The sequence below is a fragment of the Somniosus microcephalus genome, chromosome 12, assembly GCF_052327205.1.
Source record: "Somniosus microcephalus isolate GS21.2 chromosome 12, FLI_Smic_1.0, whole genome shotgun sequence".
Lineage (NCBI taxonomy): Eukaryota > Metazoa > Chordata > Chondrichthyes > Squaliformes > Somniosidae > Somniosus > Somniosus microcephalus.
Window position 1 is genome coordinate 77,618,757 of NC_140998.1, and position 19,511 is coordinate 77,638,267.

The 19,511-nt window shown below is 46.1% G+C and overlaps 1 protein-coding gene and 1 long non-coding RNA gene across 5 annotated transcripts in view; one reads left to right on the plus strand and one right to left on the minus strand.

Annotated features, from left to right (window-relative positions):
• Positions 1–3,926, minus strand: part of nid2a (nidogen 2a (osteonidogen)) — a 182,527-nt gene extending 178,601 nt beyond the window's left edge. For 2 of the 4 annotated variants that reach the window (XM_086003172.1, XM_086003171.1), the window contains exons 1-5: positions 3,664–3,921; positions 2,781–3,083; positions 1,872–2,110; positions 720–1,315; positions 58–207 (exon numbers count right to left, since the gene is read on the minus strand). In XM_086003172.1, the coding sequence (XP_085859298.1) occupies positions 58–207; positions 720–1,315; positions 1,872–2,110; positions 2,781–3,083; positions 3,664–3,864 (1,489 nt within the window). In that variant the 5' untranslated portion in view covers positions 3,865–3,921. Of the gene's footprint in view, positions 1–57; positions 208–719; positions 1,316–1,871; positions 2,111–2,780; positions 3,084–3,663 lie in introns of all 4 variants that reach the window. The other 2 variants (XM_086003173.1, XM_086003174.1) reach the window with 2 other exon arrangements.
• On the plus strand, positions 2,799–8,302 carry LOC147109335 (uncharacterized). The gene is made up of 2 exons (XR_015080240.1): positions 2,799–2,984; positions 7,800–8,302. It is a non-coding gene; the product is annotated as an uncharacterized LOC147109335 (long non-coding RNA).
• Positions 8,303–19,511: the final 11,209 nt, after the last annotated feature.

The window sequence follows — 19,511 nt, forward strand, 5'->3', positions numbered from 1 at the left end:
TTCTAAGAACAAAGATAAATTTAAATTAAGCTAGGAACTTTATTTTATTTTAACTACCTTCTGGTAGACATTGCCTTCCGTTGCCATAGTAACCAGCATGGCAATGGCAGCAGAATCCACTTGAGTAATCAGTGCAATAAGCATGCTGGGAACATTGCACCTGGTTTCTCTCACAGGTTTCTCTTGTATCCGTACTGTAAGTGAAAACTGAAAGACAAGGAATGCCTTAGTCAGAATACCCAACAATTTTTCAGATTACAACACAGAAACTGTCAGATCAAAATATTTACCACTTCTTATGAGCCACAGGTAACACTGGCACAAGTTTTATTGGGATTAGCCATTGCTGCTTGGTTTGAAAAACCTGTATCACTAGGCCCCAGAACACTAAGGTGAAAGTAAGTTGTCAAATCCCTATTCACTACTTCTACAAATACAAACTCCATCGTACAATAATTTTATTTCTACTTTCATTATTTTTCAAGAATTGCACTGTTTGGTACCTGGACATAAAATTGTCAAAATGTATAGTGATTTTAATTAGTATTCATATTTGATATACAGTACATCATGCTAATTAAATATTGCTACAAATTGTCCAAAAACTTTCATGTCGAATGGTAATCTCTGTTACAGATTAGACTAGTACAGGCTATAATTTCAAAGTGATTGATCAAATAGTATAACCATGTTTGAAATCAACTTTCCAAGCCACTTACCACCAGTAGCTAGCTCCTCATCTTCTTCCACACTGACAATGTGTCTATCATGTGTAACTGGTAATGGATTTCTAGGCAAAGAGTCAACTTCTGAGTATTCATCAGGGTACTTTGCCCCAGCATCAACCTCAGGGTACCTCTCAGGATATGATGACCCAGCATCAACTTCTGGGTACCTCTCAGGATATGATGGCAAAGCTCCAGACTCAGGGTACGATGACACACCTCCTGCCTCTGGATAACCTTCAGGATTGGATGGTATAATGCCTGCATCTGGATATGGTGGGTCCTCTGGAATACCATCAACTCTCTCCTGAGGTCCTGTGGATATGGAGGGTGTGTCTTCAAATTCTTCTCCATCATCATCAACTTCATCTCCATCATCATCTTCATAATATTGTCTGTAATCTTCAGTCTCAGTGTAATCAGATGCCAGTATATCAGGCATAACTGGACCACTTAAGGTACTGTCCAATGTTACAATGGAATCCTCACCTGAAGGTTCCCTTCCAACTTTTGCTTGCATTATATTGTTGAATGAGGAAGTTCCACCAATATGAAAAACCCATACTCCACGGGCGCCTGAATTGCCCATCCTACAATGGTCATAAAATAATGAGTTTAGTCTTAACTTAATACTCATTTTCTAAATGCCATATGTAAGCTTTAGTTATTAGTGTTTCAAGCAGATTTTCAGTAAATTTCAGTAAAACTCCTCTTTGCCATTCAAAGTAATTCCAATTAGTCATATGTAGAACTTATTGAATATTGAGCCAAGCACAAGATCTCACATCTCCAAAACTTACGGAACTGGGTCATTAGTATTTTACTAATTGGAAATGTATTCATCTAGGAAATTAAACAATTTTCAGTTCTTAATATAGACAAAAGCTTGCAATATTTTGTGGTGCAATGTGGCTAGCTAATTGCTCAAATTTCATTAAATTAAACATGGCTCAATAGCTTGCACTTTTGTTATTTCATTTGCTACGTAACAAAACAACTGCATTTATAGAGCGAATTTAACGTAGTAAAAAGTCCCACAGCATTTCACTTGGTCAAAGAGGAGCACCTTAAAGGAGGAGAGAGGTGGAGAAGCAAAGAGGTTTAAAGGGGCAACATTGTACATGGCTGAGAACGAAATGTACTCACTGATATAGGTTTTTCACAGTTTGCTCATTGCTGGTAACACTGAAATAAGGACCCTCTCTTTTCCACTGCAAGTACCCAGTTTCCCCTCTGCTGAAGCCCACCCGAGCAGGTAGCTCTATCTGAACATTGTAGGACTCCTTAGGACGGGTCCCAAAGAACTGCAACCCATCTTCTGGGTACAGAAAAATTGCATAGGTGTTTGACTCATCAAAAGCCAACAGTGCTTGAAAGGTGTTGAACTAGAAGAGAAAAATATGTACAAATTCCATTTAGTTGCCCCATATTTTCAATCATAAGGCATTTCATAAGAATAAATCTATTTAAACAGACAAAAACAAAATAGAAAGCTGGATGTTTTACACCAATATAACAGAAGTTTCAATGTCAATGCCAAAAGAACTCACTTGTTGAGAAAGAATTGGTAAATCAGTGATGGAAAAAGTGTGTATCTGGGTTTTAACAAACTCAGATTGATTTTAGTAGGGAACCAGAACTCATTTTTTTCTCAAATATCATGATAAATGCACCCACCCATTATGTAGATTTAGGGTGCATTCCTCCCCCACCATTGACCATGAAATGGATGACATTTCAGCCAGAATGACTTGCCCTGTAGATAAATATTTAAGAACCAACTAAATGTATCCTGGTTTCTTTCAACCAGACTGTTTGGTGACACTAACTTAATCAGTTCTGACTTTAAATCTAAAATCACTGTATAAGGCAATAGTGGAAAGTAGTGTTGTATTAGAAATGGTCCCCAGTGGTGGCCAAGAACTGGATCATCAATCTTTGAGGAAAGCACCAATAGGATGGTTGCTAAAGGTATACCCGAGCCAGGCACTTGCATAATCGCTGGCATCTCCTCTCGGTATTAATTAAGTTTGCTGATTTATTGTACTTTCTTACCCTGTTAGAGGAGGCAAACGAACGCGTCACTTCCTCATAAGGCGCCACGTTCTCCCAAGTGGCGATGAAAGCGTTGGTCGGTGTGAATGAGTTCTGAGGGAAGCCTCTCCTGATCTCCTGGCCGGCGCGGTCAAGGATGTAAGAGGAATCGTCTTCCCTGTAATAAATCCGCCCTCGGCCATTACTTGTGTCGATATCTGACAGGTAAGGCGCAATCACCGGGAAATCAGTGGGGAATCCGTCATCCACGTACTGGGTCTCTCTGGGGAAATCCTGGGTGGAGATAATCCCATTCGTTCCTACCTGAAGATAAAGGATTCAACCGTTTATCAGCAACCCAGTGGAACGTCTCGTTCAGTCTTTGTTCTTAAACCTGATGCCTACAATAATATTCATCTTAAGTACTTTGACTCTCCTTTCGGCACTTTTAGTACTGTTCCTTGGCAATTATAACCATGAACTGCGATATTTACAAACACGGTCACATCTGTACATAAAATAGGTAAATATATGCCTCCTTACGCTAACATTTTTAGATCAGATTTCATTTCAGTTTCTCCTGTCAAGAAGGGCGAGAAGGAACATCGGTCGAGTCAGTTCAACTAGTTACTAAAACTATTGCCTTTTAAATGAGTGGAGGGCGCTGTGTAATTGCTTTGCCAAACCTTAACTGGGCTGAATTCTAAGAGAAGCCATAAGACAGAAGCCGGAGATTTCACCCCCTCACCACCACCCAACAAAATAGACATTAAAACACTGATTCGGGAGGCGGTCTGGTCCACGGTTAGTTATGTAATGTGACCAAAGACAGCTCCCACTAACTGTAACCGTTGCTTGGTTTACAATCAGACACAATAGTAAATAGATTGAAGGCAAAACTTACGTAAAGATTACTGAACTGTGTATCATAAAAGACAAGTGGCCTTTTGAGTTTTACAACTTGAGAGGTTTCATCATCGCCTTCCTGCAGGATAAGGTCCCCTGTGTGTGGACCAAACGGGAAAAGGTCTTCTCTCTGGATTGCTGAAACCAAACTGAGAATACAGTGGAGTTTTAAAAGTAAAACGAAACCCTTTTCCTGCATCCTGGAAACGAACAGATTTGTTCCAAAGCGGATAGGAGAGGAAAGAGAGAGAAGCGGGTCTCTGCGCCGATCTCCCGGTTTTATAGCTCGTTTTATGTTAGAATTTTAACCCCGGAACTGCCGCAGAACCTGCAGCCAATAGCCCCTGGCGAGGGTGGGAGCAACCCAATCCCCGCACTCTCATTCGCTCAGACCAAACATGATCGACATGTCAAGCCGCACTCGCTCATTAGTTAACATCTGGTTGCCATTAAACTTTGTCTGTGCTCAACTTTCCCATCGCACTTATTCGTTCACATAGTCAAGACCTAAAGAAAACACCGAGGGGAAAAAAGGCACATCATTGGAAATGTTCAGGAGTGTTGGCGCGATCCCATCGGAAAAAGCCCCAATACATTTTGTACTAGAACTCGAGATGCGGGCTCGGCGACTTGTTGCAGTTCGAAACGAAAGCATTTTCGTGTCCTTCGACACGTAGAAAAAACCCCCCAGTAAGAACAGACTTTCCTAAAACTGATGGACCCAAATTCTCAAATGACGGATGTTCATGGAAATCAGACACCCATCGCTTTTGGCCATCTCGTGTATTCAAATTGGGGTCGCGATTACAAACTGTTATAACAATGCTGGGGTCAACAAACGGTCAAATGATTGCATTTGCTCTGAAAAAAAGGCTTGAGTAGAATATGCGTTCAGCAGAGTGCGGCAGGACTTGTAATTTCTACTTAAAGCATTTTTATTAAACCATAATCTGAACATTTTACCGTCTGTATGTTTTGAGGCGGCGAGGGTGGGGGCGGGGGATGGTTAGTCTTTTCAAATTCTCTAACAGCATGTTGCAAACCCTATCTGCTTTTCAGTGTTTTTCAAAGGCTCGTTGTTGAGTGTTCGGTCTCAGTCAGAGACACGCTAAGTTGCAGTTTGGCCATGATGGCACGCTACACACCCTTTTCTTAATTTGCCTCAAACTTCAATGGCTTTATAATACCTTCCTCTCCAGCCACTCCCTGCTGATCCTGATGAAGGGAATGAAATGTTCGTGCCGAGTTTGTGCCGGGAGGATGTCCTTCAGTAAGACAGTTACTGTGCCCAAAGGAAATCCAGTTAAACTACTTCAATCCTATATGTTACATGTTTAGATACTGAACTCTAATGGGGCGGCGTTCCATTGTATTGGCGAATCCCTAGAGCTATATATTTTTAAGTCATTAGTAGAGATTGTGTCACCATTGATTACGTTTACTTAGAATATGTTCAACATAATGCGAACTGTATAAGAGGAAATGATTACTGTCGATATCTGAAGCAAATCCAGACGTGTTTAAACCATTTATCAGATATGCCAACAGAAACAATTTCCAAATTCAGTTCAAGGCACTGTGTTACAATTATATATGACTTAGAAACTGAAAATTAAGAAATATAGTGGGTAAAACATCCTCAGAGTAATTACGATCGGCAAACAGTTGGCTATTCTATGGTACATGGCAAAACACCAAAACAACGACTGATAATGATCAGCAAATCAAAAGCAGTATCAGAGGATCATACAGCACACAAGGTCATTCAGCCCATCATGTCGGTGCCGGCTCTTTGAAAGAGCTGTCTAATTAAACCCTGCTCTTTCCCCATAGCCCTGCAGATAATCCATATTAGATACAATGTGGGTAGGTTTAAAAGGGTTATGCCTTTTTATTACCATATATATATATATTTAAAATTTACGGCTATTCAGCTAGGCATTTTTCTTTGAAATTGCTGCAATTTAATTTTAAATTCTGCCTCGCCGCAATGAAGCCGAACAGCTGTAGGAGGCCTTGGTGTTTAGAAGCAACAGACATATTTCAAAGGGGCCTGCGGTGAAGCCTTTTAGTTATTTGAATGTCACAGCAGATAGAAATGAGGAACCTTTCCATGAGTTGGTGTGTTTTGCGTATTTTCTTTGCCAGATAGTAGTATCCTACTTTGAACAAGATCTTCAAAAATATCCCGTCAACGTGTTCTCATTGCTTAGTCAATGGATTTTTTAAAAAATCGCACCTTGTATGTGATACAGTGCTTAGCGTTTGAAGTACTGTATTACAAAGAGGCCAACTTTAATGTAACAAGATTGAAGATTTTTAAAGTATTCCAACTTACTGTGGTAAACGCTTGGAGCAGGTGAGGTTCAACAAAACATGCCCCTGACATAGTTTCAGAATAATATTGCTGTATTGCTGATATATTCACATTCTAGCTTTGGTTATCTGACTCATGATGCATTGCGCAGTAAATTAGAATATTCATAAATGTTTAGTTGAAATCTGCTAAACGGTTAATTATTCAGCCCTGACATGTAAGGACAAATGAATGATGTTTTGTGCTGGTCCAGAGGTGTGTGGATAAAGCCCCCCTGTCCAAGAAACATTCAATACTCTCGTGATCACGGAATATGTGAATCTAATGTAGAAACATTTACACCATCATAATGAATTGGAACGTTACGCTTATGATAAATGGATGGTTTCTCGCAAATTCTTAAGTTTACAAACCCTTAAAACAATCATGTTTCTATTGCCATTCCACCGAGATACAGTTTCTGATGGCGCAGATCTTTCATACCATTAAAATGCAGCAGGAATTTAGCGGAGAAAAAACATGACTTTGTGATTCTTTTCCCCCCAGTTCCACTCACATAATACTTAAGGACTGTGAAAGCGACACGGAAAGGATTGTCTGTTCAAAATGTGACTGGAAAGGGCTTTTCCGTATTGTGTCTGGCAGTGTTCAAAGGGATCGGTGTGTAATTATGGTTTGTTAAGACCAGCATACATGTGTTATTCTGTCATTGATAAAATCTGGCTGTTCAGAAAAGGCTTCGGGGACCGTCAAAGGATGTCACCGCTCTTTTGTATATGGAAAATATTAGAGGCAAAACATTTGACTTCCGATACTTTGTACCTTAATAAGGGAACTCTTAGACGGTTTCGGAAGAGGGAGACTTATCATTTACTCCCTTCCAAAAAAATGTTATGCTTAATATATGGACGTTACAAAGGTCATGAACAAATATGGAGCGATATTTTCTTCTCCGTCGTAATGTGAACAAAATAGCAGATTGAATAAACAGATGAGCAAGACAGATAGAAAATGATACCGGGCATTTTGCCGCGATTCTGAGGCTTATGTGTTGAAATGGACGTAAGTAAATTAGAAAAACAAAAAAAAACGTTTATTAAGAGCTTGCTAGGGAGTGTGGAGATTTTGGTAACGGTCTGTCCTTAGGAGAAAATAGTACGAGGGGAAGAAAGGGAAATGTAAGTAGCAAGTCCAGGGCTCTGGTGAAGAAGGCCCAGCAGCGCCTATATTTCCTAAGGAGGCTGAAGGGATGTAACCTGTCACCCCTGATCCTCTCTAACTTTTACCGCTGCACAATAGAGAGCATCCTGACGAACTGTATCACAGTATGGTATGGCAGCTGTAGCTACTATGACCGGAAAGCCCTGCAGCGGGTAGTCAAAACTGCCCAACGCATTACCGGCACCCGGCTACCGACCATAGAGCACATATACCAGAAACGCTGTTTACGGAGGTCACGGACCATCATCAAAGACCCTACCCACCCCAGCCACAGTCTGTTCGCCCTCCTGCCATCTGGGAGACGCTACAGATGCATTCGCACCTGAACGACCAGATTTAGGAACAGCTTCTTTCCCAGGGTTGTCATCCTACTGAACTCCACAAATAAACTCTAAAGCCTGCACATCTGCCAATGCACTTTATTATGGTTATGTTTATGTTAATGTATTACAAGCCAAATGAATGTTGAATGTTTAAATGTCTTAATCTAAATGTACACTCTCGGGAGCCGCAAGCCTACATTTCGTTGTACTGCACTTGTGCACTAACAATGACAATAAAGTTGATTGATTGATTGATTGATTGATTGATTCAAGGTATGGACTATTCCTCCAAAGGAAGAACTAGATTTGGACCTTCAACACAGCATTGTCAGAATTGGATAGCAGAAGATTTTTCAGCCACACAAAAAGATGCAGGTGTGGCGGAACCACCAGAGGATTACGGACAATTGTATATAATTCCTTTTACAGCAATGTAGTACAGCTGGGGGCTGCACCTTTAATGTATCTGTTAACTGTACTAGGGCTTCTTTCCTGTACTCCGCGTGATGACATCATGCCGTCTGTCACATGATCTCTCAACGGCAGGAAGAACGTGATGACGTCAGAGCTCGGAACCTTCTAGCAGTAGAGCTCGGAACCTTCTAGCAGTTGAGCTCGGAACCTGCTAGCAGTTGAGCTCGGAACCCGCTAGCAGTTGAGCTCATAACCTTCTAGCAGTTTCCAGAGAGGCTTTCAAGCAGACCAGACCTATTTGCATTGTATCCTACAGTTTCCTGTACAGCTTCATTTGTTCATTAAATTTTTATTGTTTTTGATTTTCTGAGTCGATCTCAATTCTTCGGCTAGGAACCCCAGTTCCTACATTGGTGACCCCGATTTCTTCGAACAATTTTCGTTGAAGTTACATCATGGACACGAACGCCATCACCCTCAAACTGCCGCAATTTTGGGAGCAACAACCGGCCGCGTGGTTTTTCCAGGCGGAAGCCCAATTTGCAATCCGGGGACTGGCAGCGGATTTGACCTGTTATTATTACGTGGTCTCCGCCTTCGACAGAACCATGGCCTCGCGGGTCGTCAGCCTCCTCGAGAGTCCACCGAACGATGGCAAGTACGAAGCTTTAAAAGCACGTTTACTGCAGATTTTCGGTCTGTCCAAGTCGGAGCGTGCTCGCAGACTTATCTCCATGCCTGGCCTCGGGGACTCAAAACCCTCAGAGCTCATGAGCCAAATGCTCACGCTTTTGGGCTCAGAATTGCAATGTTTTCTGTTCTGCGAGCTGTTTCTCTGTCAACTATCAGAGCCAGTACAGACGGCCTTGGCCAATTCCGCGATCACGGATTGTGCTGAACTCGCCGCGGAAGCGGATAAAATATTCACCGTCTCACAACAATCTTGTGCAGCCACGAGGCGCCCATCCCCCACAAGAGCAAATCTGACTCCTCCTCCAGCAGGCTGGTGTGCCTATCACGCTCATTTTGGCGCGAAGGCCAGAAACTGTCGTCCGCCCTGCAGTTTCTCACCAAAAAAAAAACCTACCTCAAACCAGCGGTTTCTGAGAAGATCAATAAGGCCTAAGGGATGCGCCGGAGTTGCAATGGCCGTCGGGTCTGCAGGGAAACTCCTATACATTACAGACTCCCTGTCAGGGCGACGTTTTCTCTGTGATACTGGCTCCCAGTGCAGTACCCTACCAGCGTTGAAGCTAGATCTTCAATCCGGCAGTCAAGGTCCCCCCCTCGAGGCAGCCAATGGTGTGCCATTCGCACGTTCGGAAAGCGTAGGGTCCAGTTGAGTTTTGGCGGCCAACAATTTGTTTGGGAGTTCATCATGGCGAAAGTCTCACAGGCCATCCTGGGGGCAGATTTCTTCTGCGCAAACGGGTTTCTCGTCGACGTCCGACACTGCCGTCTAATCAGTGCCTCCACTTTTCACTCGGTCCCCTGCCACCGAAGCACCCCGATGTCTTGGTCAGTTGCCTGTGCAGTCCCATCTCCAAATGAGTTCTCTCGTCTTCTCAGTGAGTTCCCTGAGCTCACCAGGCCCACATTTTCTTCTTCAGTCGCGAGGCATGGTGTGGCGCACCACATTACCACAACAGTATCCCCCGTTTATGTGAGAGCTCGAAGGCTGGAACCCGGTAAACTCACGGCCACCAAGGCGGAGTTCCATACAATGGAACGCCTGGGTATTATTCGACGTTCGAATAGTCCTTGGTCCTCGCCATTACACATTGTTCCTAAGCCGGGCGGCGGATGGCGACCATGTGGCGACTACAGACGCCGGAATGAGGCTACCACACCGGATCGGTACCCAATTCCTCCCATTCAGGATTTTTCAGCCCATCTGGCAGGGAATTCCATCTTTTCCAAAGTAGACCTCATCCGAAGCTATCATCAAGTGGCCGTGCATCCTCAGGACGTCCCCAAAACTGCCATCATCACACCTTTCAGGCTTTTTGAGTTCCTTCATATGCCGTTTGGGCTGAAGAATGCAGCACAAGCCTTCCAACGTCTCATGGATTCCGTGTTGCGCGATCAGCCGTTCATCTTCGTCTACCTAGACGACATCCTTATTGCCAGTAACAGCACGAAAGAACACATTACGCACTTGCGTACCCTTTTTTCTCGTCTCAGCCAACATGGCCTTATTATCAACCCGGCCAAGTGCCAGTTTGGGTTGCACAGCATTGATTTCCTGGGACACAGAATCACCTCAGAAGGTGCCGTCCCGCTGGCCACGAAGGTGGAAGCAGTCAACTCATTCCCTCTTCCTCAGACCATCAGGGCCCTCCAGGAATTTCTGGGAATGGTCAATTTTTATCATCGGTTCGTCCCCAAGGCGGCACTGTTGATGCAACCTTTGTACGAGGCCCTCAGAGGCAAATCGGGCAAAGACCCGATCGATTGGACACCCCAGATGGACCAGGCTTTCCTCGACACTAAGAACGCTTTGGCTGCTGCGACCATGTTGGCACATCCCCTTCCGGGCGCAACCATTGCCCTTACCACCGACGCATCTGATTATGCCATTGGGGCAGTACAGGAGCAGTGGGTCGACGGCACATGGCAACCACTGGCTTTCTTCAGCCGCCAATTGCGGAAGAACGAACGCAAGTATAGTACTTTTGATAGGGAGTTGTTGGCATTGTTTCTGGCCATCCGCCATTTTTGCTTCCTAGTGGAAGGACGCCCATTCACAGATTTTGTAGACCACAAGCCACTTATTTTTGCAATGGCCAAGAGAGCGGAACCATGGTCGGCACGGCAACAACGTCATCTTACGTACATATCTGAATTTACAACCGACAAACAACATGTCTCGGGCAAAGACAACCTGGTGGTGGATTGTCTCTCCCACGCCCAGCTCCACGCAGTACACCTGGGAGTCGACTATGTTGGTTTGGCAAAAGAACAGAAGGCAGACCCTGAAGTGCAGGCGTACCGGACCGCACCTTCCAGCTTACAAGTGGCTGATGTCAGTTTCCAGGCCGCAGGGACCACACTCCTGTGTGACATCTCGATGGGCGTCCCACGTCCAATCGTTCCAGTCGAATGGCGCAGGAGAATTTTTGACACTATCCATGGGTTGTCACACCCTGGCATGAGAGCGTCACAACGACTCATGGCAAAGAAATTCATCTGGAAGGGCATGCATCTCGACGTCCGTGACTGGACCAATACCTGCGTGAGTTGCCAGAAGTCCAAGATACAATGCCATGTTAAGGCCCCAGTCGCCACTTTTCCAGTTCCGGAGCGTCGATTCGACCATGTGCACGTGGACATGGTTGGTCCTCTCCCTTCCTCTCGCTGGTACACTCACCTCCTCACCATGGTAGACCGCACCACCAGGTGGCCCGAGGCAATTCCTTTGGTTGCCACCACAGCGGCAGACGTCTCCAGAACCTTCATCTCATCGTGGGTAGCTCGGTTCGGGGTACCGGCTGACATCTCCTCCGACCGGGGGCCTCAATTTACCTCTGAGCTTTGGAACGCCGTAGCTCAAGGTTTGGGCACCAAGCTTCATCGTACCACCGCCTACCAAGCACAGGCGAACGGTCTGTGTGAAAGATTCCACAGGTCCCTTAAAGCAGCACTGCGTGCTAGTCTCCGTGGGCCTAGTTGGGTGGACAGGCTTCCTTGGCTGCTGCTAGGTCTTCGCACGGCTCCTAAGGACGACCTGCATTCTTCTTCAGCAGAGCTGGTTTACGGCCAACCACTCAGAGTGCCTGGCGATTTTCTTCCTCCTCACACGGAACCCTGGTCCCCAGCTCAGCAGCTCGTCAGCGACCAGGAAGCGGCTAGGAATTTCATCCCAGTGCCCCATGTCCCGGTGGATCTTAAGAGCGCAGAATACACGTTCATTCGGCAGGATGCTCGCAAAAACCCGCTCAAACCACCTTACACAGGTCCGTTCCGTGTCATCTCGTCAGGTGACAAGTCCTTCACAGTCGACGTCGGCGGTAAGCCTGACCACATCTCCATCGACCGGTTGAAACCGGCGCATCTGGATCTGAGCAAGCCAGTCGTCACCGCTCAGCTGCCTCGTCGTGGTCGTCCACCGTCAACTGCCGGTCCAGTACAGCCACAGTCATCCGCCGAGTCGCCAGTGCCCGCCTCACCTGGTCGACCACAGCCGGCCTCTTCTTCTCCTCCGCCTGCGGCGTCATCCCAACCACAGCCAACGGCCAGTTCGTCTTCTAGCGCTCCGTTCCAGCTGCCGGGGTATCGCAGTCAGTCGGACAGACTCGTCAGACCCCCTTCTCGCCTTACCTTCTCTGTTAAAAGCAATTCTGGGGGGGCGCATGTGGCAGAACCACCAGAGGATTACGGACAATTGTATATAATTCCTTTTACAGCAATGTAGTACAGCTGGGGGCTGCACCTTTAATGTATCTGTTAACTGTACTAGGGCTTCTTTCCTGTACTCTGCATGGTGATGTCATGCCGTCCGTCACGTGATCTCTCAACGGCGGGAAGAACGTGATGACATCATGACGTCAGAGCTCGGAACCTTCTAGCAGTAGAGCTCGGAACCTTCTAGCAGTTGAGCTCGGAAGCTGCTAGCAGTTGAGCTCGGAACCTTCTAGCAGTTTCCAGAGAGGCAGACCAGACCTATTTGCATTGTATCCTACAGTTTCCTGTACATCTTCGTTTGTTCATTAAATTTTATTGTTTTTGATTTTCTGAGTCGATCTCAATTCTTCGGCTAGGAACCCCAGTTCCTACACAGGGGCTTTTTCTGCTATATCATGGGGGAGTAGGAATGATACGGGGTGGGGGGGTGGGGGCCTAGCACTATAGAGTTCATAGGAGGTGCAATGCTCATTGATAGAATTGTCCCAGGAACACCAGTCGCCTAATTATGACAGCGGGTCATTACAGGATGAGGTTCAGAGTCAGGAGGAATGCTGCAGCTGAAATAAGCCCCTGGTTGATAAAGGCCACAACCACTACCAGTGGCAGTGGGAGTCACCATTATCCATAACTGTTTATACTCCAGGGTCGTTGCAGGAGTCAGTCACTATATGGGGGGTAATTTTAACCACATAAAACAGGTGGGCTGGGGTTGGGTGGGATGTTAATTTTTTTTAAATCTCAAACCCCACCCCGACCCGCCCACTTCTGGTTTTTATGGCGATGTGATGAAGGGCAGGCAACCAACCTGCTCCCAGGAGCTGGGCTGTCTATTTAAATATTATAATGAGGCTGCATGCCTTATATCTAAAATGTCTTCCAGGTTTAACCTGGCAGCTAAAGGGAGACGAGGACTGCTTCGTGGAAGAGGTAAGTGTCTTTACAACACTGCTTGTGGGCCAAGAGGAGTAGGAATGCTTCCCCCTCCCACCAGCTCACCAAGTTTACCTGAGTCCCTGCCTGCCATCGGACACCCCATCTCCCTTGGATCTAAAACCCCTGCATTCAAACCTCGTGATCAGAGATCGGAGTACCCCCTCCTCCTGGATCGGAGATCGGACCCCCACAAGATCGGCGGTCACCCTCCCCCTGCAATCAGAACCCCCTGGTATTAGACCCCCCCCCCCCCGGATCAGTGACCACCTCAACCCCTGGTATCAGACCCCCCCCCCCAGGGATCAGTGACCCCCCCGACCCCTGGTATCGGACCCCCCCGGGATCAGTGACCCACCCCAACCCCTGGTATCAGACCCCCCTGGGATCAGTGACCACCCCAACCCCTGGTATCAGACCCCCCCCCCCAAGGATCAGTGACCACCCCAATCCCTGGTATCGGACCCCCCCCGGGATCAGTGACCACCCCAACCCCTGGTATCAGACCCCCCCCCGGGATCAGTGACCACCCCAACCCCTGGTATCAGACCCCCCCCCCAACTCCTGGTATTGGACCCCCCCCAGGGATCAGTCACCACCCCAACCCCTGGTATCGGACCCCCCCCCCAGGGATCAGTCACCACCCCAACCCCTGGTATCAGACCCCCCCCCCAGGGATCAGTGACCACTCCCCCCTGGTATCAGAACCCCCCAGGGATCAGTGACCCCCCCAACCCCTGGTATCAGACCCCCCCCCCCCAGGGATCAGTGACCACCCCAACCCCTGGTATTGGACCCCCCCACCCTCCCCAGGAATCGGCAACCACCCTCCCCCCCCATGATCTGGAACACCCCCCAACACTATCACTATCCCAGCAGCAGGCTCCCTACCTGCTCCTGGGCTGCGGCCTCCTCAGGAGAGTTCCTCACCCGACAGAGAGCCAGGCCTGTCAATCCGGGTGGGGAATGGGCTTGAAAAAGAAGACACACGCTGTGGATTTAAAACTGCACAGTGTGCGGAGAAACCCGGACTTCGAACAAAACTCCTACCCCACTCACAAAACCCGCCCCAGTCAAGATCAGGGCCTATGTCATTCATTGCTGTATTAAATAAGTAGCGGACACCCTAATTCACCATGCAGTCACATACATATATATCAGCAGAGACCACCAACAGCAGTAGAAGTAGTGAGAGCTTTCAACATTGATTGCTTCCCCAAAATGGAGGGCATCATTGACTTTATGCATGTGGCCATTTGTGTCATTACCAACAGTCCTATGTCACACCTCAATAGAAAGGGCTATTATTTTATCAACATGCAATGACATGCTCTGCTCTTCAGGAAATATTGCACATGAATGAATAGAGATTGCATATCCAAGTTTGCAGATGACACTAAGTTAGGAGGCACAGTATGCTGTGTAGATGGAAGCAGGAGGTTACAAAGGGACAAAGACAGACTAAGTGAGTGAGCAAAACTATGGCAGATAGAGTTCAATGTAGGGAAGTGCAAAGTCACCCATTTTGAATCTGAGAAAGACAAATCAGAATATTTTATTAATGAGGAGAGACAAGGAGCTGTGGAGAAGCAAAAGGATTTATGTGTCCATGTACAGAAATCTCTAAAGGTTAGTGCAAGAGTACAAAAAGTAATAGACAAATGGAATGTTGACCAAGGGTATTGGAGTACAAAAGTGAGGAAGCTAGATTTCAGTTGTACAGAGTCTTTTCAGACCCCATCTACAGTATTGTATTCAGTTATGGGCACCGCACCTCAGGAAAGATATATTGATTTTGGAGGAGGTACAATGCAGATTCACCAGAATTAAACCAGGTTAAATTATGAGGACAGGCTGCATAAGCTTGGTCTGTATTCTCTTGAGCTTAGAAGGCTGAAGGGTGATCTAATCGAGATATTTAAAATGATAAAGGGATTCAATTGAGTAGATACAGAGAAACTCTTTCCTCTGGTGGGGGAATACTGAACAAGGTGACATAATTTTAAAATTAGAGTTAGGCCAGTTAGGAGTGAAATCAGGAAGCAGTTTTTCACACAAAGGGTAGTAGAATCTGGAACTTGCTCCTCCAAAAGGCTTTGGATGCTGGATCAGTTGAAATTTTCAAGACTGAGATCGATAGATTTTTGTTAGTTAAGGGTATCAAGGTATATGGAGAAAAGGTGGGTAAGTGGAGTTGGGGTGCAGATCAACCATGATTTAACAGAATGGCAGAACAGGCTCAAAGAGTTGAATGGCCTACTCCTGTTTCTGTGTTCCTACCCTTCCCAGGGACTACACATAATATTTTCATTCTGAGGTAATTAAGCATGGCATAGCCTTTAGAAGGAGAAGGAATGTAAGAGTGTGAACACCTTGGAGGTACATTGTGCAACCACAATGACAGCTCTGCACAACACCCCTTCCCCAGCAGAGAATGGATTACAACTATGCACAGGGGTGAACTGGGATCCTCACTAAGCATTCATTTGGAGGGCTAATGCAATATTTTAGATGCTTGAGCTCTTTGACGGAATGGTGGGGGGTGGAGCTTCTAATATGCCTCAGAGAAAGTCAGAAAAATTAGAACATGCTGCATAATATTGCCATGGGCAGAGTCCTCACCGTGCACTTCATAAATCATTAATCCTGCCCCTACTCACAGGCTGACCTAAGTCTTCACTTCAGATATAAGCTGTCAATCAAGGATCACTACCTCAAGATGTTTATTGCTTTGATCTGTGTCAGAGGGTTTCACAACCTGCTTCAAGATCCTGTGAAGGCAGTCCAGAACAAATAACATTAACTAATTGAAGCACCATTTCTCAGTAATAAAACACAGGCAATGTTTGTGTAATCGGCCTCTAATTCCTATGGTCCAGAGCTATGAAGTGAAAAGCTTGGCCTTTTAACAATTACCATATTAACCTCTCGTTAAATCGAGGCCCCGTTTGCTCTCTCAGGTGGAAGCAAAAGATCCCATGGCACTATTTCGAAGAAGAGCAGGGGAGTTATTCCCGTTGTCCTGGCAAATATTTATCCCTCAACCATCATAACAAAAACAGATTATCTGGTCATTATCACATTGCTGTTTGTGGGATCTTGCTGTGTGCAAATTGGCTGCCGCGTTTCCCACATTACAACAGTGACTACACTTCAAAAGTACTTCATTGGCTGTAAAGCACTTTGCGATGTCCGGTGGTCGTTGAAGGCGTTGTATAAATGCAAGACTTTCTTTTTTCTTTCTCTATTATCCAACCAGAATCAGACTCATCTAAGTTCTGATGAAGGGTCCATACCGGAAACGTTAACTTGCCTGTTCTCTCCACAGTTGCTGCCTAAACTGCTGAGTATTTCCAGTATTTTCTGTTTTTGTTTCAGATGAAAATTAATTGGGTTGAATTTCCACAAGGAAATGCTTGTCCACCCATCTCTTGCATTGACAATGGATGCCAGGCCCATGTCTGAAGCTCCCTCATGTGAAGGCATTGAATGGGGCTTATTTAACTAGACATTGGGCAGAATAGGGCACACTCAGTATCATTGGGGATATTATGGTCACTTACTGGAGTGACTGGTGATGCTGAACCTGAAACAATATCTAGCATATAAGTTCAAAAATTGTGACTTCTATCCATCAACACTTCCGCCTCTGCAACATTGCTCTCCTCACCCTCCACCCACCCCCCGCACCGCCCCCCCCAGTCCCTTTGCCACTGAAATTCTTATCCATGGGTTTGCTATCTCTGGACTTGATTTTTCCAAAGCCCTCTTTGTTGGCCTGCCATTCTCCACCCGCCATAAACTACAAAACTCAGCTGCTTTTATCCTGTCCTGCACTAAGAGCTGCTCCTCCATCATCCCAGTCCACGCTGACCTCCATTGGCTCCCTGTCCCCCAATGTATTAGATTTAAAATCATTGTTCTCATCTTCAAATCCTTCTGCGAACTACCCCACTGTATCTCTGCATTCGTCTCCAGCTTTATATCCCCTCCTATACTCTTTTGTCCTGACCTCTCCCTTCACCCTCTCCTTCTGTGGCTTGGCGTCCGTTCCCCATTTGTTTTTCATTTGTGCAGCATTGACATTTCTTTTAGTATTAAAAGTACAACGTAAATGTAGGTGATGTTGATTCATTTACAGCAATTCAAGGTTTAACACAGAAGATAAGGCCATTGCATATTACTTTACTTTGAAGATGTTTAATCTTGTAATGTGCACTGCACTTTTTTCTGAAGTTACATGAAAATAATTAATTAGCCTAAATCTGTCACCATACAGATTTGAAGAGCAGAGAGTCTTGAGTACAAAAACCTGCTGAGTAAACATCCTGGCGTAAACGTCGGGATATGCTGGCCCACGACTGCCACCACTGACCTCACCTAAATTCATGGGGTCCAGAGGAAGTCACATAATTTGAATAAAGCGGGCAGGTACCCACTCCACCAGCATCCACCTACCCCAGGAGGCTGCAAACTGTTGCCGACTGTGCCAGTTTTGAGGGAGGGATTGCCTGGGGACCACCAGAAAGATTATTTTTGTGTCCTTATTGATCCGCTTTGTTAGGGGGCGAAGAAATCTTGAAAAGATTTTCCTGATTTTTAGGGGTCCTGGCCATGACCCAGGCTTGCACCTCCAGGTGGACCCCAGACTCCCCTAGTTGGAGGAGCCAAAGAGTTTAAAAAAAAATTTCTTCAGTCCATTTTATGCCTTGGGAGGACTCCACGCTTCTACCAACTGCACAAAAATACTGTAGGCTGCTGATGACCCGAGCTCTCCCCCTTCCGCTTTGCATCCCCCCAAACAGGATCTACCTGCGGGCCAGCTCGGCATAGGTCAGAAGTGGGAATGTTCGCTGATGACTGCACAGTGTTCAGCACCATTCATAACTCCTCAGATAATGAAGCAGTCCATGCCCACATGCAACAAGACCTGGACGATGTTCAGGCTTGGGCTGATAAGTGGCAGGTAACATTCGCGCCACAGAAGTGCCAAGCAATGACTATCTCCAACAAGCGAGAGTCTAACCACCGCCCCTTGACATTCAATGGCATTACCATCGCCGAATCCCCCACCATCAACATCCTGGGGGTCACCATTGACCAGAAACTTAACTGAACCAGCCACATAAATACCGTGGCATCAAGAGCAGGTCAGAGGCTAGGTATTCTGCGGCGAGTGTCTCACCTCCTGACTTCCCAAAGCTTTTCCACCATCTACAAGGCACAAGTAAGGAGTGTGATGGAATACTCTCCACTTGCCTGGATGAGTGCAGCTCCAACAACACTCAAGAAGCTTGACACCATCCACGACAAAGCAGCCCGCTTGATTGGCACCCCATCCACCACCTTAAACATTCATTCCCTCCACCACCAGCGCACCGTGGCTGTAGTGTGTACCATCTACAAGATGCACTGCAGCAACTCGCCAAGGCCTCTTCGGCAGCATCTCCCAAACCTGTGACCTCGTGCAACTAGAAGGACAAGGGCAGCAGGCGCATGGGAACACCTCCACCTCCAAGATCCCCTCCAAGTCACACACCATCCTGACTTGGAAATATATCGTCGTTCCTTCATCGTCACTGGGCCAAAATCTTGGAACTCCTTCCCTAACAGCACTGTGTGAGTACCTTCACCACACGGACTGCAGCGGTTCAAGAAGGCAGCTCACCACCACCTTCTCAAGAGCAATTAGGGATGGGCAATAAATGCTGGCCTTGCCAGCGACGCCCACATCCCATAAGCAAATTATGAATTAAAGGAGTTGGACGAAATTCCTCTGGCCTGAAATCAGCGAGCTGCCCATTTGGCGCCTATAGCTCACCGCTCCCATTTAATGAGGCCTGGGTCTCAAAACAGCTCCGGCCTCTTCGACCCCAGAACGGGCGTCCAGCTAGTGTGCTTGTCAGTCGGCAGCCCCAAAAGTTAAATTCCACACGAGCCTTTCATAACCTCCGAAGTGGATAAAATGAATACCACATCCTAAGATGCTGAGAGACAGCTGGGATTGTAGGGATTACACAATTCTTACCACGTTATTCCATTGTCTGTCCTCAAGACACCCCCAATGGCTGGCAAAAGAACTAAAATCAATGCTGTATTACACCACCACTAGATAAGTCTCCTATTAAAATATAAAACCAAGATAAAACAATGTGCTCCAATTGCTTAAAATAATTAAAACAGACAATAACTTAAAAATTTTAAATTCCATAGCCATTCTTGTTGCACTTTTCT